Source organism: Mustela nigripes, chromosome 7 (genome assembly GCF_022355385.1).
Source record: "Mustela nigripes isolate SB6536 chromosome 7, MUSNIG.SB6536, whole genome shotgun sequence".
Lineage (NCBI taxonomy): Eukaryota > Metazoa > Chordata > Mammalia > Carnivora > Mustelidae > Mustela > Mustela nigripes.
The window spans coordinates 74649994-74673394 of record NC_081563.1 but is presented as its reverse complement, the minus strand read 5'-3'; the positions used below and the strand labels follow the sequence as shown (position 1 = coordinate 74673394).

Sequence of the window (23401 nt, the reverse complement as noted above, 5' to 3'; positions counted from 1 at the left end):
CTCTTGTGGGTGGAGAGGTAGAAGCAGGCATGAGGCCAGACCTTAAAACCTTGGGTTTGAGTGGAAAAAGAAAGGGAAAGAGAAAAAAACATTGCAAGCAGTGAATAGGGCACACCCAGCCGAATGTTAGGACTCAGGGCTGCTACCCAGCCCTAGAGGATCCAGAGAGTTCTGTTCTGGCTACATCTCCTGGAACCGAGCTTTGAGTAAGTGCCCTGGGCGAGGGGGTTTGGGGGCATCTGAGTCTGAGATGATAACCTTCCTTCATTGGCTGATAGGTCTGTTACTGACCTCCATTCAGAGACAAGCTGACCCACAGGTCACAGGGAAGCTTTTGTCCTCATTTCTTTGGCCATTGATCCTCTGAGAACTGCATGTCTTCGTTGACAGTAGAAGTTAATAGATACTGGATATAGTCCTTTTACACACCTATTTGGAAATTTTTCTGGCACTCCTGAGAGGCCTTCCTGGCTGACATACTAGAGAATTTTCAATTAATTATGTGAGGGCTTCGAGTGGCCCAGTTGACAATGGAGCAAGACATGAGAATTGTCAAAGGCTCGGACATTTCTAGGAGAGAGAAGATTCATTGACAGTGACGGGCATTGTCTCCAGTAATAAACAGGCAGCTCTTACAAGAGACTACAGCAGTCAGTGCAGTGCTTCCATTATCTTTGCTTGTGCTACTCTGGGAAACTTCTGTGGCAATCCAATGACAGACGAAGCCAGGCACATGGGAGTTAGAGGACTGAATCAACACTGGGTTGATTCTCAAGGAAGAAGGAGCCTCCCGAGTCCCTGGTTCTCGCACCTGGGGCCCCCGTGTTCGTAGAGAAGGGAGGAGGGGAACAGTAGGACAGCCCTTCACAGAAGGGAGGGTTGGGGAAAACATTCCACCAGCACCACTGTGGCCCTCAGATTGTCCCCCATTCAGGGTTTTGTTGCAGTTCTGGTCATACATTTCCTGACCAAGACCCCTTGTTCATTTTGTACATGTTTGTATCTCTAAGGCCTGGTTTGTGAGAGACTCTCAGTGTTGTTGAAGAGATTGTCTGTTTCTAGAAAAGAAACATCATGAGGTATAGAAGGACAAAAAGTAGTGTCAAGTAAAGTGGCTTAAGAAGTAGGGGGTGTGGGAGGGCTTAGAACAGCTGAGGTCGCCACAGGATCCCCTCCCTTTCTGCAGCTGCTGCCCGCACTTCCTCTGCGGAGCACTGGCTTATTGTTAACACGTCTTTCTCATCTTCTGGATGTGAGCCCCCAGACGCAGGGTTTGCACTTGTGTTGCTCAGCACCAGCACTTCTAAGCATGTTTTCAGGGTGACTTATTTTCAGGCTAGTTCCTATAGAAAATCCCCCAAAGATCATGGCTTATATGTGAGCCACAAGTCCATCTTAAACTGGAATGTCCCAGAGACCTCATGGAGGGGCTGGTTTTTAGAAAGGACATACCGGGGGTGAGGAAAGTACCCTCCAATACCTTCCAAGGAAGAGCAGCCTCTGGGAGAGTGGCTGGCCAGGGGGGTCTGAACAGCAAGGAAGCCGGGTGGGAGCCAGATGAAGACACCAGCAGAAGGCTTCATGGCCTCGCCAGTGCTATGTAGAGAAAGAGCGGGTGCCTCATAGGGGCTGTCAGAAGCCAGGGCCATGTGGCAGGGGTGCTGAGGCAGGCTAGAGTCTGGCTCTATGGGGGAAGGTAGAGCCCAAGGATCACCAGTGTGTTGGCTGTGGGGTGTGAGAGGCAGAATAGTTTGGGAGCCGGCGCCGATTGTGTGTCTCAGCCGAAGCAAGTGGAAAAATGGAGCTACCACTGATTGAGATGGGAAAACTAGGGGGTTGGGGGGAGCTGAAATAGTCTGGGCTTGCCCTGCTCCTGGGCACTCGCCCCTGCTGCCATTGTTGAGGGGGAGTATTCGTGCAGCCACCCAAGCTGACTGACTCCTCCTGCCGTAGTCGGAGATGTGCTTTTGAATCTGGGTTAAGGCACTATATTCTGTCGGCTACCATAGCCGTTAAATGGAGGAAGCAGGCTAGTTCATTAACTCGGGTGAGCCCATTACCATTGCTGCCTGTTCTGTGTCACCAGCAGAGAACCAGGCTTGGGGAAGTGGAAAGCTGGAGATAAAAGGTGGCAGAATGTAGGGCCCTGGAGGAGGGAGGAGCTGGTAGGGGAGGCTGAGTGGGGTGGGTTGTGCATGCCGGTGAGAAGACACACCAGCCATGCATGGGTCTTCTGTGGCCTGACTTCCTGAGGCATTCGTGTCCTGCATTTCACTGGTTTTGCAGCACACTCCTCGGTTAGGTGGTGTTCTTGGATGGGGTGGAGGCTTCTGCACAGTGAACCTCCCTGCTGGGTCCAAGGCCTTGTGCGGTGCAGGATATGAGAAGTAGGAGAGGGCTGAGTCCCTGGCTCAGAGGGGGAAGCAGGAAGCAGGCCTCCACAGAAGGAGGACTGTGGGGTGGGGGGCTGCCCCTCAGGACAGGATCCTAATGGAGGTCCAGCCCCAAAGCACAGAGCAGCCACTCCTCTTTCCTGGGGGGCTGGGGTGGGGTCGGGTCCTGGAGCCTTTACATCGACCATCTCCTCATTTTACAGACAAGGAACCTGAGGCCCAGAGAAGGTGCTCTGTGAAGGTGACAAGGCTCCCAGCAGCTGACCAGGTCTGATACTGGACACACTGCCTCTAGGAATGGGGCTCTGGTTGCCTGTCCCTTCCCAGCAGCAACCTTTAGGCCTCAAAGTGTTTGGTTTAGAAAACACGGTGACTATATATAATGAAGCACCGGTGAAGTGCTGTGGGCCCGAGTGAAGAGTTCCATTTGGAGAGTTCAGGGGTAAAAGGGTCAGTAGACTCAGCTGGAGGGAAAGAGAGCCCTTCCAGGCTCACAGTTTTGCTGTAAAAGTACAGCATGGCACTGGACGTGGGGGAGGTGAGGCAGAGCACAGGGGAGAGGCTCATGTGCCTGACGCAGGTCTCTGTGCCGGACTCCATGTGGGTGTTTTACACATCTATCCACATCTGTGTATGCTCCTCAGCATATCCCAGTGAGCTGGGTGTTGTTACTCCTGTTTTCCACATTGGGAAACTGAGGCTCAGGGAAGCTCAGTGGCTCTTGCCCAGGCGCCCAGAAAAGAACGACACTAACTGAGCAAGTACGTGGCCTCTCGTCCCCAGCTCTGGGCCTCTGCAAGGTTAAGGTTAATCCAAGGGGTCTAGGTCATACAAAGGCAGGCATTGAGAGCCCTCTGTGGACCGAGGTGTCCGGGCCCTGCTGGATTTGGGGTCAGAGCACAGGAGGGAAAAGACGAAGGCCTCCGTGTCCACTACCCTTGTCTTTATTACTGGGGCATCTGGCTTTTCCTGCACATTTAATACCTGAGCCTTGGAGGCAGGCAGCATTCCTTGCTTTTTATGGTCAGGAGGCATATTGGACTTAGTTTAAAAGATTAAGATCTTTTCTAGGCAGTTGGCTTGTTTGAAAGAGAAAAAGATGGAAGATCTGTTTGCTTCCACTATCCTCATGCATTTTAGGGTGGGGGCTGCCAAGGGGTGGAGCATCCAGAGGGTGAAGTCCCCAGAATGGGCTCATGAAGATCAAGGAACCCTTACTGCTCAGTTCCAGCTTGGTTTAACTCCTCATGCCCTGTGTGCCAGAGCCTGTCCCCCTGCAGTGCTTACAGTGGTTCATCCACCCGGCATCCCTACCTGCTCTATGCCGGTGGGCGGCCTTCTGCTCTGTTCAGCACCCTCTTCCTTAGCATTTCTCAGCAGCCTGCTTGAGTTTGTGTTATTTCAGGAAGAATGCTTCCAGTGCGTCTCCCCACCCCAGTAGTGTGCTCCTCTGTTCACAAGCATTCTGCTGTCTCCTGTGCACCAGAACTTGACTCACAGCACTTATATTTCTGGGATGTCATGTAGACGCACACATTCATTCATTCATTCCAAATAGAAGCCAGAGTTTTCTGCTGCCCTTGGCTGCTGTTCTGGAATATTCGGAAGCCAGACTTTTCTGGTCCTTGCCTATCTGCTGAATCTTCCTTTACTGGTGCCTGACCTGGTCACGTGCCTGGGAGCAGAATATGAGCTGTTTCGGTATTGGGTGCTCACCAGTGCTGCCTTTCCATAGTGGGGAGCCTCCCGCTTGCTGCTCATCCTTGCCCTTGGCTATTCTAGAGACACTGATCCTATTCCTCTCTGCTGGCCTTGCCATGCCTGTTATCATAGCCACCATAGCTCTGGCCCATTCAGTTTTTGTCATGGGCAGCTGCACCCCACCCACCCCATGCCCACCCAAGGTTTGTGCCTATGTTATGGTGTTTGCACCCATGCTCTTGTCATTCTCTTATTTGCTGGGAATCAAGGAATTCATGGCCCTAAAGTCCCAAGGGTCCCAAGGCCCTTGTTGGTGTATACGAGGTCTGGATGGGGCCGTGGGCAACCTTAATTCCCAGCTGGCTCTTGTTGGAATGAGGCTGATCTTGGTGCCTAGTGGGAGAGCTGGGTCTCTTCTTCTCTCCTGGTTGGATTAGCAGCTCTAGAGCCATCTCAGGGAACTTGCTTTCTCAACATTAACTCCAGCTTCCATCATGGCACATGTCTGGGGTGGTGAGGTCTGGGGCTAGCTGGGTGATACTGGGGTGGAAGGGCAGGAGAGTTAGCAGGGTACCCTGAGCCTGATGTGGAATTAGAGAGGGGACCTTTGCCAGGTTGATTGTATGCTAAAGTGGGTTTGTTTGTTTGTTTGTTTGTTTGTTTTACTTCTTTGTGTTCATTTCCTGGCCTCTTGTGAGGGTCTCCCTGCCACCTGCTGGCATGGACTGGGCATACCTCCTGCAGAGAGCAATCACCATTCTTTCCCCAGCACTATGTGGTAGGTGTGAACTAGTGGCTGTGAGTTTTATTTTCACTATAACCATTTACTGGGTGCCTGGAATGTGCCAGACTTTAGTCAAGGTAACTTATGTTAGCGGCTAGAACAAGCACTTCCCAAATCTCAGTGGCCTCACACAACACAGGTGATTTCTTACACAAGTTAAGCTCAGTGTAGGTTGTCTGTGGGGAAGGGATGGGGAGCAGGGGCTCTGTTCTACCCAGCCACAGGGACCTAGTTTCTGTCCTTGGAGTCACTCCCTTACCCTAGGCCTCAGAATTATTCACTCAATCCCTTACATCCAACCAGGAATCTGGGGGAAGGGAGACTTGGAGGGTCCTATGAGCAGTTTTCTCACCTTTATTTCAGCCTGAGTGCATCCCTCTATGCTATCACACAGCTGTACCAGACTAGAAGGGGGCTAGAGAGGGTGACCTGTCAGTGTACCTGGGATGAAGGAGAAAGCCAGACTCTGGTGAGCAAAGCTGGTCTGCCACAGAAGCTGATAGTTTGTTTACTCAGTGGGTCTTTGCTAGACCCCTGGTTTATATGTAGACTTGAATGAGGCACCCAGGAGGAAATGGAAGAAGTAAGAAGCTGAAGTCTGGCATTCCTAAGACACAAGGCGCCCCACTCCTTATCCCATGGTCATACCAGGAAGTGCGTTATCTTGAGGTACAGACTGGTTTGCTGTGTAGGGAGACTGAGGCATAGCCATTGGCTGCTGGGCAGTGTCTGCAGGAGGGGCTTTGTGGAGAAGGCAGCAGCTGTCTCTCTGAGGTTATTATTAGTAGTGATTTGCCAGTGAGCAGTGTGACGCCTCATGGGTCAGTGATTGTGGCTATCCTGGACTGGGGTTTTTGAGAGAAAACTCTTCCTCTTTCTGACTCCTGTAGTAGCCTCCTCCTCAGGGGCTGCTGATTCATGCTCTGACTCACTCAAGCCTTCCATCTGACTTTCACTCCTGTGCTGCCTGGAGAGCAGAGGTCCAGGGAAGGTTTGCTGGGAGCTCGTTTCCTGTCCGTAGTGACAGTGGTAGGGTGGGCTGGGCAGCAAGAGTGCCCCAGTTGTATTTGGGCTTTTTGCTTTGGGTTGATTCTGATAGTTCATCCTTTACCTCCATGTGACCTTGAGAAAGTCACCTTGTCTGGACTTCTGTCCAGACATGGCATCATGTCCAGTTGCATGGCATCATCCATGCAACTCCATTTTAAGATTATTCTCTGAAGAACCCCCATTGTATAAGACAGATGAAAATGGAAAATTGTGTGGCTCATCCTCTCCACTAGCTCCAGCTCAGCAGCCCTAAGAGGTTTCTGAGCCCGAGGGGCCTCCAGATCCCTTCCAGGCCTGGGAACCCTTGTTCTGTGGAAGAGGAGATAGGCAGGCCTGTTCTAAGACGGGCTTCCTGAGAAGCTTCTGATAATCACTGCCACCTGTCACAAATCCCATGGACCTGTGTGAACCACCACATCCCCAGTCTTGCGTATGCTCCTCTACCATCATCCCCCCTCCGGCCCCACACAGGTGGAAGGAACATGACTGGGTTTGCTATCGTGTTGATGATCTATGTCCTCTTGTCAGAAAGGGTTACAGATCTCTCACAGAGTGAGGAGAAGAGGCAGTTAGTTTTATGAGTTATTCCTTCTTTCTTTCTTTCTTGCCCCCAAGAAAATAAATTCCAGCCCCCTGAATAACTCCCACACACTATCTGTCCTGTTTGATGTAAGTGCAGTTTTTCTTCCTAATGAGCTCTGGTCTTCAAATGGGGCCAGGAGGAAAACCAAGGACCTTGGGAATATAAGAGTTCTTGGTGAATTACTTTAAGTAATGAGACTAATAAGGAAAATTGAGTTCAGCGGCACAGATCAGATCCATGTTCTGGGTCTTGATGATTTAAATTGCAGATCCTAATTAAATGTCCCAGATAACCATGAAGTGGCTTCTGAGGTCCTCTTGACCCAAAAACTTTTATGGTCTGTGAATTCTATCAAATGTAAAGTTAGTCTGTAAATGTTCCCCTTTAAGCATTTCTATCCCCAGGATCCCACCATGCCTATAATACCTACCCTCCACCCTCCTAGGTGCAGGGGCCCTGCAAGGGGAGGAGAGAGGGGGTGAAGGAGCAAGGGCGTTTGGGAGCCTCTCTTGGACAGGTAGGGGTCCAGTTGCCTTCTATCAGGTGGTCTGTCTGCACTGGCCCAGGTGCAGGGGAGTGACCACAGCCTTACTACAGGCTGAGCAGGGCAGCCAAGCAAGGCAGGACAAGGCTGGAAACACACTGGGAAGAAGTTAAAGGAGGAAGCGCTCCTTCCTCGAGCTAATTCAAGTCCGGGCTTCTCCCTTAGGCCAGCATGAGATGATCTTAGCTTCCGGTCATCATTTCAGTCCCGTAAGGGGGTGACCTGAAGCTAAGAAAGGGACCAGTTCCCCATGGTCATACCCCCCAAATATGGCCTTCTCCTCCATGTAGTCTCCTGCTGGCTCTTTCCTTCTGTGGCCTTTTTTTTTTTCTTCTTCTTTAAAGATTTATCCATTTATTTGAAAGAGAGAGGGAGAGCAAGAGAATGTCAAGCAGACTCCCTGCTGAGTGTGGAGCCCCGCATAGGGTTCGAACTCATGACCCTGCGATCATGACCTGAGCTGAACTCAGGAGTCAAGCGTTTAACCAACTGAGCCACCCAGGCGCCCCAGTCTGTGTCCTATCTTTTTAAATGACTATGACCAGGACTCAGAATATTTCATTAAAAACATGAGGTAGAGCTGACATAAACAGTTTTTCATGCTGTTGTCTTTGTTATAGCCATTAAAATAATTAAACTTTTTATTGAAGTATAAAAAATCTTCATGTACAGCTCAAAAAAAGTTTTAGATAGTAAATTCATTCTTGAAACCAGTACCCAAAACAAGAGATGGAGCATTACTAGAGCCTACAAGCCTCCTCATGCCCCACATGCCCTACCCAGTCAATACTCACCCCTCAAAGACACCGCTGTCCTGACTTTGAGCACCATGGACTCATTTGTCCTGTGCTTGAACTTTATACAAATAGATGTGCCTAGATACACTCTCGTGGACTGGCTTTCTACCTTGACGTCATTTCTGAAAGCCATCTGTGTTGTTTTGTTTCTTGTGGATGGATGTCTGGATTGTTGCCAGTGTTTGACTGTGATGAGCCTTATGCTCTACATGTTCCTTGTACCTTTGCGAACATAACCATGTATTTCTGTTAGCAGTTCCATTCTGAGCTGTGCACTGGGTCGTGGTGGAGGTGTACATCAGCTTGTGTAGATCCGGTTTTCCAGAGTGGCTGTGCCATTTTACCTTCCATTAGCAGTGTCTCAGGGTTCTGTTTATCCCACATCCTAACCAGGACTTGGTATTGTCCTCCCCTCCCCATTTTTAGCTATTCTGATGAGTGTGTGGAGGTTATCTTGTGGTTGTGATTAGTGGTTTCCTGATCCCTAACAAGGCTGAAGAAACTGTCATGTGTTTATTAACTTTATCATGATCATTTAAACATCCATGTAATAGTGTACCTTATAGATGTTCCAGAATGCACTGACTGGTAGCTGGATATTAGATTCATTCCAGGGTTTGTCATTACAAGTAATGCTACAATAAGCATCTTCGGCCTGTTGGCAAGAATTTTGCTTTTGTTCATACATTTCTATAAATAATGTGATGAATAATTTCATAAATAAGTTTCTGAAATGCATGTTCCAATTTATCAGCAATAGAGGAGAACCCCATCAAGTTTTCCCTAGGTCTGCCAGTAAAGCTTATTCTCATGAGGATCACAAGCACACCTCTCTTGGAAGACTACTTTAGGTGAATATAGGAGTATTTAGCATTCCTTTAATTATTATGAATGAGTTTAGATACTTTTCTAAAATGTTTACCATGTGTATTCTTCTTTTATTGAATTCATACATTTGCCACTTGCATTTTTAGTGAGTTTTTTTTGTAAATTCGACAAGCATTACTATAAATTATAGGTATTAGTACTTTCCCTGTCTTTGCCATTTTCATTGATGTCAGCAAACTGGTGAATCTTCCCCTTGGAGACTTTTACTGGTACTCCTCAGCCGGGCCACTGCCCTCTCTGCTGGGGTGCCCAGGCTAAAGGTCCCCAGGTGCTCCAGTGGGAGGGGTAGGAGCTTAGCCTGTAAGAGAAGCTGAGTTTGCTTGGGCCGAGCACACTCTCTGCCTGTCATCTGTACCCCAGACTCCAGCAGTTTCAGCTAGCTCACGCGCTAGTCTGCTCTGACAGTCCCCCGGGACTGAGTCGGAACCTGGGTATTCTGCTCCGCAGGAAGGCACCCACAGGCCAGACAGCCACATCAGGGCAAGCCCTCTTCCATTTTTGCACATTTGGTTGTCATTACAGCCCTGTGAGATGGGTGTACAACTAGCCTCATCTTTGACACTAGAGGGCAGAGCCTCAGAGGGGCCTAGCAGTTTCTTCCAGAGCCTGACATTTGTGAGCAAGGATGCCTGGGACTCAGATTCTTAACTTCTCATTTTCCCTCAGCCATATCCTAGCACACAGTGGCTGCTTTGGGGCTGGTCTCTGTTACCCTGGATCATCCCTGGTTGGGGAAGGGGAATTGGAATGTGCACTCTGTTTCTCATTCTTTTGGGCTTCAGCAAAACCTTTGCTTTTGAGCCAAAGGTTGGATTGTTGTATGGAGCACAAAGGAACTTAGAGTAGTTCTTGGCTTCCCCATATCTCTAGGCATTAAAGTTATAACATAAGCATTATAATACATATTCTCCAGAACTTCGTGCTTGACCAGCTTGTTAAGTTTATAATTTTCTATTTTTAGATGATGGATTTGGATGTGCTTCTATGAAGAAATGCCACGTGTCTCAACTGGTCCAAGAACAAACATGTCCAGTAAGTTGCTGGGTGAATATTAACTCAAGAGAGGGAACACAGGCCTTTTGGGGGCACAGGTGTTGACACACTTTGAAAGGAGTGTTTGAAACCAGCTTTATTGTTCAGTCTAATTATCTTCACTCCTAAAGGTCGATTCCTTTTAAAGACAGCAGGAATTGTCACACAGAGGGCTAGAAACACGTGAAAGTCACTTTTTGCTGCTTAACCCACTTCTTAGAGCCCAGGGTGTGTTCTTTGCCATGCCAGGGCCTGTGTCTGATTCAGCGCTTGGTGGAACCTTGCCAGAGACTTCTATAACCATAGCACACAGCATCATCCACCTAAGTCAGGCATAGATCATATACACATGTGTTCCAGGAAAGCAGGCCCATGCCCAAGACACATGTGAGGTTTCTGTAGCTCTGGGAGGAAAGAGAGCAGGCTGGACACATGTGCCTCTGTCTTTCCAGTGTTCTACCATGCCATCGTAGTCAGTGGCTAGCAGAGCTCTTCATGCATCTCATATCTTTCTGACAGAGGTGAATTGATTTAATTTTACAGATGCTATAAGACTTGTCAACAGAAGAGCATCATAAAACAAAGAAAATCTCAAGAGCCATCTTTTATCATTATATCTAAACCATCATTTAATGTGGCATGTCTTTGTTGAAGAGAACTTGATTTCCTTACATGATCCCGTGTGTATATGTGTGGGTGGCGTGTGTGAGTGCTGGAGAGTGTAGAGGAAGAGGACACTAGAAGGGGCCTAGATCGCCCGACTCTCCGGCCCTGGCTCCTCACTTGCCCGTGTTAGACACATACTTTGTCCACGAGAGCACGGTCTCTTAGTCACCAACCCTGTGTTTCTTACCAGTATTTGTGTCTTTTCTCAGGACTACTGCCACCTTAGGGGACTAGGGGTTGTTGACAGCGCTTCCCGGGGAATCAGGTGTGGTCTGACCCAGGAACAGCAAGCACGTCATCACCAATGACATCATGACAGCAAGAGAGCACAGCCCTCGCCATGGCGCCAGGGCCCGTGCGATGCAGCGGGCTTCCACCATTGACGTGGCAGCCGACATGTTGGGCCTTTCTCTGGCAGGTGAGCCTCATGGGCCCTGCTCCGGCTTCCTGGGGCAAGGTCACCACACATAAGTCCCACACTGTGCCAGTGCTGGGAGGGCCACGCCTGCCTCCTGGAGTCCCCTGCAGACAGCCAGAATTAGTCCCCAGGGATGGCCCCAGGCTGGAGGGCACCCTGCTATGTCATTCTTCTGGTTGAATCTGGGAATGGGGAGGGAAGGGAGGTCAGCCCTCTTCCTGGAAACTGCAGTCTGACTGCTGGCAGTTTTCCATCTTAGGTGGGTACCGCCAGGGCTCATTCGCCAGTAGGTGATATGGGAATGTCCACTGCGCCCATCTGGCAAGTGCCCAGGCCATCATCAAAGTCCTCCTTGTTGGGGATGTGCAGAGTTGAGGAAGGGAGTGGGAGTTTGGTCTTGGAGTCTGAGACAGGAATCTCAAAAGCAAAATGTTTAGGAAATGAAGAAATTATCTCATGTAATAGTTTCTGAGGGGGGAAAAAGTAGGATGTTGGGTCTTCTGAATAAGACCTAAATGCAAGGAAAAGATTATTAAGATTTTTTCCATCTGTCATTTCTTTTTTATTCAGGAAATATACAAGATCCAGATGAGCCCATTTTAGAATTCAGCTTAGGTAGGTATCTTTTCAAATTTTTTGTTCATTTGTTTTAAAATGTATGTTGCTTAAAAACAAAAACCGAAATGAAATAAGATGAGACCGGGGAGGGAGACAAACCATAAGACTCTTCATCTCAGGAAACAAACTGAGGGTTGCTGGCGGGGAGTGGGGAAGGGTGGCTGGGTTATAGACACTGGGGAGGGTATGCGCTTTTGTGAGTGCTGTGAATTGTGTAAGTCTAGTGATTCACAGACCTCTACTCCTGGGGCAAATAATACATTATATGTTAATTTTTAAAAAGGTCTATATAAAAGGAGTAAAAAAAAAAAGAAAAACTGGACCCTGGTGTGAATTTGTATCCAAGAACTTGCTGCTGCTGAACTGTTTCTGAGATGAAGTCACGTGGCAGGTGTGCATATCCTGTCTGTGGGAGGGAACCTGGAGCCCATAGGCCTTGGGTCTCCTCAGCTTATGCTCCCTCCAGGCTAGTAGTGGTAGGGGAGGGGCAGGAGGTAAGCACCGGAGAGCTGAAGGACAGCCTCCCTCCTCAAAGGGGAAGGCTGGAGGGCTGGGAAAACTGGCTCAGGGCCAGCCTCATCAGCCCTAGCCATAAGGCCCCATGCAACTGGGCTTCGGCCGTCTAGCCCTTGTTCCCTACTTTGGAAATGGAGGCAATGACACCTAGTGCTTTCCCTCTAGGACAGTGTCAGAATGTCCTAAATATTGGCCTGAATGCCCTAAAGTTGTTCTAAAAAACTGTAGTAGCATGTACTGGCTCTAGGTTCAGGGAAGCATGGCATTACTGTGGTTTACCCAGAAGGTCTGGCATGGTGGAGTCAGCCACAGATGGTTCTCCTCCAGAGTGTGACACTCCTGCATTGCTCTCCCCTGCCCTTGTCCCCTGGGCTGAGGTCAGCGTTGACCCGTGGCCTGGCAGTGGTGCCGCGTTCAGGAGGTGGTATGATGTAAAAAGAAGCTCCTCCTCAGGAGTCAGGTGACTGGGATTCTAGTCCATACTGTGCCACAGACTGACCACACAGCCCTGAGCCTGCTTCTTGGCCTTGCTGGACCAGTTTCCTGGTGTGCTAGACGGAGTGTTACCTTTTGAGAGACAAACAAGATCATGGTGATTAAAGCGAAATCAGACAAACAACTTTGACTAATGACCAAATCCTTAAACATGTAAGGGCATCATTATTATCAAATTAAGATTAAAATTTGGAAACATCCCCATTTCAGACTGAATACCCCTAAATAAGTTCAGAGGGTATCCTAATCCTGACTTGCTGACTAGTTCTGCAGTGGGAGGGAGTCTTACATTGTGAACTGGGAACGGGATTTGGGGGAGCAGCCTGTAACCCTGCTGGGATTCCCCCAGCTGCCCACTTCCAATCAAGGGCTTCCTTGCTCTTCACAAATGGTCATACTAACCCAAGGACTTCCAGTTTCACAAGAGAGGAAGAGTGAACTTATTTCCACCCTCTTGTCTTAAACCATCTCAGGCACTAGGAAGAATAAGAAGCAGAAACACACACTTTGTGCAGTGAGACGTTTTTGGAACCCCCAAAATGTAATCCACAAGGAAGGAGCAGATGGAAAGGAGTGTGGTCATATCTGCTTGTCTATGAGGGTGGTGGATTTGTCCCAAAGATACTGGGGGAGCTCAAAGACTAAAGCAGAGGCTTATTGGAAAGTTTGTGAAAGGAAGTTTGGGGTTCAGGTTCCCACCACCCTCTTTAAGTCCTGCAGGGACTGGTGGTTATTCTCATAAGAAACTTGGGAGGCAGGGGTGCCTGGGTGGCTCAGTGGGTTAAGCCTCTGCCTTCGGCTCAGGTCATGATCTCAGGGTCCTGGGATCGAGCCCTGCATCGGGCTCTCTGCTCAGCAGGGAGCCTGCTTCCCCCTCTCTCTCTGCCTGCCTCTCAGCCTACTTGTGATCTCTGTCTGTCAAATAAATAAATAAAATCTTTAAAAAACAAACAAACAAATTGGGAGGCAGAGAGTCTCTGGGTTGAGGCCCATGAGAATGCGGGAGAGCGTGGTGAAGGGCCAAAAGTCTACTGAATAACAACACCCCACCTTGCCCTCTCCAGCCTTCATCCTCTTATCCTGATTCTGCCAGGCTTATTCTTCCAGGCAGGAGACTTCACTCTGGAGAAAGTCAGCCACCCACTCCCACTCCCTGCAAAGAGTCAGATGCTGGCTTTCTGGACCCCAGCTGAAAGTAGGCCAGCCTGCTACCCAGGCACCGTTGTGGAGTCCTTGCGGCCCACCCTTACACTCAGCCTTCTGATACCTCATCCTTAAAAATGAATGGGCATTCTTTTGTGTTTAAAAAAATTGGTACATGCATACCAATTACAGCTTGATTCATAACAGCCAAGACTGGAAAAACCCGCACATCCATCAGCAGGAGAACAGTACGTGCATACAATGGAGTACTTCTCAGCAAGGAAAAGGAATGAGGTACTGATACAAACGGGGATGAGCCTCAGAAGCATGGTGCAGAGTGAAAGCCATATTCAAATGTATATTTATGAGTCTGTTTGCGTGGAGCTCAGGAAGACTAATCCACAGGGACGGAAGACCCATCAGTGGTTGTCCAGGAGTGCTGGTGAGGACTGACTGGAAAGAGCACAGGGGACCCTTTGGGCCTTGACCATGGTGGTTACACGGATGTAAACGCTTATCAAAACTCATCGAGCTCTCTACTGAAAATGGGCACATTTTATATATAAATACCTCAAAGTTGATTTAAAATAAAATCCAAGAATGTTTGCAGATTAAAGTCCTTTGTGAGAGGCCTACACAGGAAGGAAGAAGCAGGGAAAAACAGAACTTGGAAGAAATGCAGACATTGAAGAAAGTAGAAGAAAATGTCAAAATATTAGAAGATGGCGTACCCAAAACATAAGAACAGGGCACTAAAAAAAAAAAAATTGAAGAAGGGCAATATTAGAAACTTAAAATATGACTTCAAAAAAATAAGTCAGTAAACATTGGGAGATAGTCAAAGAATTATTCCCAAAAGTAAAAATTTTAAAGCAAAATAGAAAATGGGAGAAAAATTTGAAATGGAAAATTAGCAAATTCAGAGGCCCAACCTTTACAGGAGGAAACAGAAAAGGGTGGAAGGGAAGGAATTACCAAGAAATAAGAAGTCTGTCAGAACTGAGGAGTGTGTTTCTAGGTGAAAAATGCCTACCAAGGCTCAGCATCCTGATTGAAAAGTCCCGTAACAAGGCACATCTTGGTGAAATTTCAGAGCACTGGGAATAAAAAGAGTATCCTAAAACTTCCAGAGAGGAGGAAAGAAACAGAACAGGTCATGTCCAAGAATGAGGGTCAAACCAGTGCAGAGGAGATTCTCAGTGACACTGGGAACTTGAGGACGGGAAGGAACACCTTTAATGTGAGTGGGAAATATTTCTAATCTGGGATTCTCTACTCAATCAGACAGTCAGATGTGAGAGGAGAAAGAAACATTTCAGCCTTACAAACTCTCAAATGTACTTCTCCCACATCCTTTCTCTGGGAGTGAGTGGAGAATATGCTCTACCCAAAAGAGGGAGTAAGTTGAGGAAAAGGAAGATTGGGCCCAGAGACAGGGCCCAGCATAGGAGAAAAGTAAAGGGAATCCCACCTAGCTCATAATAATACTCACTTAGCTTTACTAATGCAGAACACGGATTTAACCAAAAAAACTCACACTAAACTGATTGAGTATAGAGGCAGGATGAGAGTTGATGTAACATAGGTAAAAATCTTCACCCCTTGACAGAAATCAGGACATTTCGATTCTGGCAAATCAAGGACAGTTCAATAGCCATTTGAATGAAGAAGGTAGCTTGGAAAGGTGAGAGTGAGTTTTATTTTAAGTATTTTTTACCACAATGAAAAAAAAAAGGAGGAGCAGGCGCCCATGATTGAATAGTCAAATATTTTATCTTCAGTTTAAAATTAACAAGTACTCATTTAAAAGCCTGTAATAGAGAAAATGTTAGAGGAAAAGAATACCCTATCAGAGAGAGGGAGAGAGAGAATCACAGTTGGCATTTTGGTATAGATCCTTCCAGAAATTTTTTTACACCCACTCAGAGCTATACAGAATTTTTAGTAATTTTTTTTGTCTGTGGAGGTGATGGGATTATCTGTGAAAATGTCATTCGAGTATTCTTTTTTTTTTTTTTAAGATTTAATTTATTTATTTGACAGAGAGAGAGAAACCACACGTAGGCAGAGAGGCAGGCGGGGGTGGGGTAGGGAAGCAGGCTCCCCCCTGAGCAGAGAGTCCAATGTGGGGTTCGATCCCAGGACCCTGAGATCATGACCTGAGCTGAAGGCAGAGGCTTAACCCCCTGAGCCTCCCAGGCGCTCCTCATGCTAGTATTCTTAACATGTTTTTTTTTTTTTTTTTTTTCATGTGGCACAATGTCATTGGCATCTTTCCATTGTAATGATCATGGGAACTGCCCCATTACTTTAGATGCCCATGTAGACTCCACCATACTTATTGTAACCAGTTTCCCATTGTCAGACATTACAGGTTCTTTCCGGTTTGCCATTATAAATACCACCACAGTGAACATACTTGTACGTAGATCTTTTACACATCTTGTTGATTATGTCTTTGGGATAAATGCTTGGATACAGAATTGCTGAGTCAAAGGATATGTACTTGAAATACATTTTACCAGTTTGCCTCATTGGCAGCACTTACCCAGCTGGGATTACAGATGATCAGGTTGGAGAAACAAGGCACACATACCAGAGACTATGGCTTCTCTGGAAGTATGCCAAAGTGATGTAAGCGCCAGACAGGAGATGAGACTGTGGGCTGCTGAGGGAGAGCGTCTTGGAAGCTGTGGCCCTTGGGCTAGGAATGAACACTGAGTGAGACTTAGCTGAGCTGGCTACGGGTTGGGGATAGAGAGCGGTTACCTACAGGAGGGTGTGTTCTGAAGGTGGCACTTGGCCCTTAATCTGATACCAGTCTTCCTGACTTTGGCTACCTGTTATGCCTCAGTCTATCTGCTGTTGCTTGTTCTTGAAAGACCCAAATGTTCCAGCTAGGTGTGGGTGTTAAGAACCCACACGTGATGAAGAGGCGAGCTGAGAAAAACCAGGCCCTCAGTCAAACATGTAGCTCAGAGGAGGGCAAGCAAGTGAAATGGGCAAGTCCCTGACTCCTGCTGAGGCAGACTGAACAAAGGGAATAGAAGAGAACCTTAAAAATGAACAAAGCATTGAAGCTTCTAGAAGAAAACAAAGCATCACTCCCAACCTCAGGGTAGGCAAAGACTTCTCGGACAGAGTGCAGGCAAGTACTAGCTCTCCACTTTCATTTGCTCTCAGGGCCCTAACAGGTTGCCACAGATTGAACACCTTGAAACAACACAAACTTACTATCTTACAGATTGCTTAGGTCAAAAATCCAGTGGGCTGAGTGAGGTTTCTGCTTGGAGTCTTACAACACCAAAACCAAACTATCAGCAAGCTGCATTCTTTTCTGGGAGTGCCAGGGAAAAATTTGTTTCTTTGCTCTTCATATTGCTGGCAGAATTCAGTGTTTCTGTATGTGTGTACATGTGGTTTTAGGAGTGAGGTCCCCATGTCTTTGCTAGCAGCCAGGTGAGGCTGGTTTTCGTTTTTGAAGCTGCTCACATTCCTTGGTTTGTGGCCCTCTTCCTCCATCTCCAAAGCCAGCAGGCGGAATGCCTTTCATGGTTTGTATCTCTCCTGCCTTTTTTCCCCAGAGTCACATCTTTCTGACTCACCCTTCTACCTTCCTCTGCTGCTTTTAAGAGCTTGTGTGACTAGGTTAAGCCCACACCAGTAATGCAGAAAAATCTCCCCAGGTCGAGGTTCCATGACTTTAATCACATCCATAGGGCTTGTAACAGGATATAGTCACAAGTTCCAGGGATTAGGATGTGGGTACTTTTTTTGGATGGAGGAAGAGTTTTCCTGTCTATCACCCTCAAAGACTAAAAGTCTAACAAACAAACCTAAAAATCCATAAGAAAATAAATTGATAAACCACAGACTGGGGAAAAATATCCATAACACATATACCTGAGAAAGAACAGGTCCAGAATAAAATACTCATAAATTAATAATAAAAAAGTCAACCATTCAGTTTAAAAATGAGCAAAAAAACTCCAGCAGACTTTTGGCAAAAGAAGCTATAAAAAGGAACAAGTACATAGCGAAAAAATGCGTTGCACGATTACTCGTCATGAAAGTGCAAATTCAGACACATCCATCAGAAAACTATAAAATAAAGACTAATCCTACCAGATGTTCATAGTGATGCAGAACACCGTGAACTCCTATCCATTGCTGATGGGATTGTAAAATGGTACAACTGCTTTAGCAAAACTGTTGTGTCTTGCAAAGTTAAACGTACCATGTACTATAACCTAGAAATGTCACTGTTAGGTAGCTATCCTATACAAAAGAAACAAAAGCCCTTGTCCACCAAAAGACATAAACAGGAATATTTTTAGCACACTTATTTACAGTGGTTCACCACCAGAAACAACCCAACATCCAGTAACAGAATTGGTAAATTTTGATACATTCATACAATGGAATCTAGCTCATCAGTTTTTGGAAAAAATGAGAGTGATTATCAGTACATACAACAATGTAGATGAATCTCACCTTCAGGAACAGAAATCAGAAATTGGTTGCAGAGGCTGGGGAATTGACTGGGAAGTATGAGGGGGAATTTTCTAGTCTGATGTTTTGGAGAAGTTCTCCGTCTTGTTTTGGTGATGGTTGTATAGGAGCATATGATTGTCAAAATTAATTGAATTGAAAACCTAAGCTCTTAGTATTTTATTATATCCAATAAACAGTGAAAATTCATAAAGGCACAGGAGGAGATAATACAAATGGATAGAGAACTAAAATTATTTTTCAGAAGCAAAAATCAGCTTCTATATTTTAGGTCACTGGTGAGCATTTAAAAAAAATTGAGAATGATGAGGGCCTTGCTGTCATGGGGGTGGGTGTTGAGGGGGAAGGGGAGCATGAGAAGAGCTTGTTTCCAGTGTAAAAGATCACCTCCATGTGACAACTGACAGTGTAGCAGTCCTATCCCTTTAGTGTCACTGATTTTTTTTTTTTTCTTTCTCTGGGTGTGTTTGGAACCGAGAACTAACTAGAGCCTGATTTTAAATGATTCATTTCTTTCCTGTCTTGGTTCCGTAGCTTGCAGTGAGTTGCACACTCCATCGCTAGATCGAAAACCAAATAGTTTTGTAGCTGTGAGTGTCACCACCCCTCCTCAGGCATTCTGGACAAAACATGCACAGACGGAGATCATTGAGGTGGGTGCTGCCGGCTCCGACCGCGACAGGCTGGCGCAGTGTCTGCATGCTCCATGGGAGGGCTGTGGGTGACCTGAGTGCCTGGAGCTGCCCCTCTGCGGGTTCTCCGTGCATTGATGTTTCTCTTCACATTCATCTGGGTAGCGTTTATATTTGCCATGTCCTTTACAGTTACTGATGAGCTATTGGCTGGTTGTCTTTGAACAATGATCCTATAAGGTTATTGCCTTTTAAGAGGTAAGGAGCTCATCCTTCCTTGTCATTTTCATTTGGCTGCTGCTTTTGGAGAATTGTGTTCATTAATCGCAGTTTGGAGAGTGTTAACTATTAACCGTCCTTCTTACTGGACATACCCCTATTTTTATTGGCTTTCTTTGTACATCCTTTTGCATTGTGTGTTTTATATTTATGTCTTACATTGAATTATGTGCATTCACCTCAGAAATTTTACCAACTCTTTTTAGATAATTGAGCACGGTATGTAAGTTATAAAACTATAGGATCTGAGTGTGATCCTGCAGGATTTTGTCTGTGATGTGTCTGTATGAATTAATCCCTCCCTCTCAGTCTCAAACAAACTTAAACTGCATTTCCTCCCCTTCCCCCTTTTACATTTTGGAACATAGACCACCCTTTTTCATTCTCTTAGGAACTTATTTCCAAGTTCAAATCAACAGTTTTGTTTTCTAAGCATGCCCTGCCTGTGCGTGGAGCACAGTGCTGGGCCCATGGGTGATACAGATACCTCAGAGGCCAGGTCCCTGCCTCGGGGAGCATCCCCTCCTGTTGGTGGGGAGGCAGAGTAGGGTGGCCCATCTCTACAAGGCCCTGTGGGAAGGGGTGGAGTAGCTAGAGGAGGGTGGCACCTGGGGTGTGGGGGCCTGTCTAGCTCTGCGATTTGGAGAGGCTGCCTCGGTGGCGCTTAGTGAAATCCTGACTTCAGAGATCTGGGTGGGAGGGGGCCCAGGACTCTGCAGTTGTCACAAGCTCCCAGGTGACGCCTGTGCAGCCAGTCTGGGGCCCACATGTTGAAAAGCACACCAGAATTCTGTGGGTAGTCATGCAAAACATGTAATAGGAAAGCATCTCGTGGGTTTGGAGAATAACCTTCTCCTGTTGTGTGTGTGCAGAAGGCCCAAGTGAAGGAGCAGGGGAGAGAAGTGTTGAGCATCAGGCCAGGAGTTTGTAGTGGGCCAGAGCAGACTTTTCAGAGGGGAGTTGCTGGACTAGATGTGTTTCATAGAGGTCCTAAGTTGTCAGTCATCTGGGGGAGGGTGTAGGACCTTACTGGCATTGGGAATGAGTGGAGAGTAGGAATGCATGTGACAGGCCCTGGGGGTGGGTTTGTGGGAGCAGTTCACTGTCCCTAGGTGGTAGAGAATGATGGAGAAAGTAGTACCAAAGCAACATTTGTTGCCTCCTTGGGAAGAGAGCCAGAGATGGCCTTAACCAAGGGCAGATGAAAGGTGAGGTTGGGAGGGTCATGGTCCCAGCAGGCTGTGCAGGAGTGGCCGTCCAGCAGCCTTTGAGAACCTGGATCTGGAGCTGCAGAGGGAGCACAGCTGGAGGCATGGGACTCACAGCAGGCACAGACAGGAGCTATTAAGCATTTGGCTCAGATAGTTAACCACTGCCTGAGAAAGAGATTATGTTACGGGGCTCTGGGGGCAGGGCTAAGCTGCCAAGAAGTGGCCACCTAGGAGCTAGGAACTCACAGCTCATCTTTTGAAAGGGATAGCCTTAAAAAGGTCCATTCTTAATTATTCCAACTATGGGATTCTGGAAATAAGAAACGACTTAGCCATTCATTCCTTCTCTCATCTGCCTTTGTACATCCTAAAGGAACAACTCAAATTAGGAGATGAAACACACCACTCATCTAAAGTGGTAATACCAAGAATACACGCGAACATCAGGGTGGTTTCACTCTTAGAAGATCCCTTCTAGTGAGCAAAAAGCCCTTAGAGTGAGCCCTTGGACGCAGCTGTGCTGTGGGCCTGCCTGTGGCGGGTGCTTCTGGAGAAGCCTGTCACACTACTTTGTCCTTTCTCTAAGCAGCATTTGGTCATGTTTGTAGGTTTCCATGTAGGCCCTCATCAGTGTGTGTGTTGATCCAAGTTGGTAAGAAAGTTAGTGTCCCGCTCTGAAGATGTTGGTGTGTTTCCAAAGCAGTTACTTGGAAAAACCCAACTCTGTATTCTGATTTTATTCTCTTTCCTCTTCTAGGGAACCAACAATCCAATATTTCTAAGCAGTATTGCCTTCTTTCAAGACTCTCTTATCAATCAGATGACCCAAATCAAACTCTCCGTGTATGATGTCAAAGATCGATCTCAGGGAACAGTTAAGTAACATGTTGTGGTTTATGGGATTTAGTTCCCTGTTTTTAAGTTCTTTTTTTTTTTTTTTTTTTAAAGATTTTTTTTATTTATTTGAGAGAGAGACAGTGAGAGAGAACATGAGCGAGGAGAAGGTCAGAGGGAGAAGCAGACTCCCCATGGAGCTGGGAGCCCGATGTGGGACTCGATCCCGGGACTCCAGGATCATGACCTGAGCCGAAGGCAGCCGTCCAACCAACTGAGCCACCCAGGCGCCCCCCTGTTTTTAAGTTCTATAATCATCTGAGTGAGAGGTGAACACAGATTAACTTCACTGCTTTGCTCACAGAGTAACTGATGTCCAAATGTATTCATCTTTAGGAGTTTCTTCCTGAGCATCCCTGTTGGGCTCCTGAGATAGGGTCAGGTGTGTTGTGGGAACCAGCCTGCTGGACTCCTCTGGGTCCTGGTATCTGGACCAGAAGCAAACCAAGCATACTAATGCCTTCTCTACCCGCTCTTCCTCAGATGTATTTACTGGGCTCTGGAACATTCATTGTCAAAGATCTGCTCCAGGACAGACATCATAGGTTGCATTTAACGCTAAGGTAGGTATTTAATTTTATTCCCTTGAAAGGATCTGGAATCAGGAGGTCTAGGGATAAATGGACCATTTATTGCATGCAGACAGGGCCCAGCCCCCTCCCAAAGGCTGGTGTCAGTGACCTAGTGGTTGCTTACTGAAGTGAGATTAAAACAGCCCACCAGAGGACCTGTTAGGGAATGGGCATGTGCAGTATGTATAGGAAATATGAGCCCTGTTGTACACAGACCTAAAGGAAAACCTAGGTACATATCTGATAATACTCAATATTTTTGTGTATCATCTTTTCCCTCCCCAGTAGGATATGATCTCCCAGGCAGCAGGGTTTTTGTCTGCTTTCCTTCATTGCCATATCCTAGAACAGAGCCTAGTGCTCAGTAAATATTTATGGAAGGAAGGAAGGGGAATCCCTGCTGTGTCTCTGAAAGGAAGATGAAAGAGGTCAAGATGTCAGCCCTTCCCAAGTTCAGTTCATGGACAGTTGTCAACAAAACCCCAATATGGTGTTCTTTTTTTCAAAATAATGTAAAAAGTTGAGAAGATAGTCCAGAATAGCAAAAGAAATTTGACAAGGATTAATCACCTGCTGGACAGTGTGCCATTCTAAAGCTACAGTGAGGGCAGTGTTGCAGGCATCAGGCAGAGCAAGAGTCCTGGTTCTGCCCTCGGTGTGCATAGGGAACCTGCCTCAGCAGGAAGGACAAGTCTTATAGAAAATGCAAGGGCTCGTGTGGAGCAAAGGGCTGCTAGAGAAAAATGATCAGGTACGTCATGTGCCGGAACTAATTGTAGTTGGATCAGAGCTAAATAGAAGAAATGGATACCTTCCTTTTGCAAAGCGGCTACATTGGACTCTTGAGCAGAGTGCATGGGGAAGCACTTCTCTAGGCATGAGGACAGGGAGAAAAAGTCACAAAGGAGGTTGTCAGTATATGTGACCATATAAAAATTTAGAACTTGGCTCAGACACCTTCAGTAAAAAGCCCGAGGTATTTTTACCTCAGGATACCCCAGGGTATCCCTGGGGCCTCCCTCGATGAATCAGATGGGCTCAGACAGCTGGCAGCTACCCTGAGGGGCCTCACAGGTGAAGCTGAGCGGGCTCGAGTGGCCTTACCTGTATCATATCAGGATTCAGAGTCTTTGGGAAACCCTCCACTTATTTGGGGTCCAGACCTAGGTTTGGTCTAATCAAAGGGGTTTGGTGCCAGAAGAAGGTCTCCGGTCCTGGTTCCAAGATGTGTCCTCACCAGTCTCTGGGGCAGAGGTCAGCCCAGGAGCCAGTGGCTGCCTCCCGAGCAAGCACGGCTTTTCCCCGCCAGCTGTACCACAGGCACATCCATACTTCTCTGTGGAACCGCAGCCCTCCTCTCTGCTCTCATGGTTTCCTTGTCCGCCCCCTGGCCCTGGAGCCTGTATGTGTGGTGAAAGCTGGCTGACTGACCCCTGGGAGACCCAGGGTGGCTGAACTTTGCACTTAAGCAGAAAACAAAGCACAGGTATATAGCCTCTTATTAAAGCACTTTGCTTGAGACAGATCTGCAGAGAGTGACCGCGTGGGTAACATCACTGTGATCGGCTGGCAGATGGAGGAGAAGTCGGACCAGCGGCCCCCTGTGACCCGGTCTGTGGACACCGTCAATGGGCGGGTGAGCACACCGCCTTGTTCCTCTGTGTTGGAAGGAG

General features: G+C 47.2%; 1 protein-coding gene across 10 annotated transcripts in view; it reads left to right on the top strand.

Annotated features, from left to right (window-relative positions):
* Nucleotides 1-23401, top strand: part of INPP4A (inositol polyphosphate-4-phosphatase type I A) — a 127235-nt gene that overhangs the window by 59890 nt on the left and 43944 nt on the right. For all 10 annotated transcript variants that reach the window (XM_059406150.1, XM_059406148.1, XM_059406144.1 and 7 more), the window contains exons 2-8: nucleotides 9702-9772; nucleotides 10648-10856; nucleotides 11427-11471; nucleotides 18675-18793; nucleotides 21020-21136; nucleotides 21640-21719; nucleotides 23253-23364. In XM_059406150.1, coding sequence (XP_059262133.1) covers nucleotides 10751-10856; nucleotides 11427-11471; nucleotides 18675-18793; nucleotides 21020-21136; nucleotides 21640-21719; nucleotides 23253-23364 — 579 coding nt within the window. In that variant the 5' untranslated portion in view covers nucleotides 9702-9772; nucleotides 10648-10750. The remainder of the gene's footprint in view (nucleotides 1-9701; nucleotides 9773-10647; nucleotides 10857-11426; nucleotides 11472-18674; nucleotides 18794-21019; nucleotides 21137-21639; nucleotides 21720-23252; nucleotides 23365-23401) is intronic.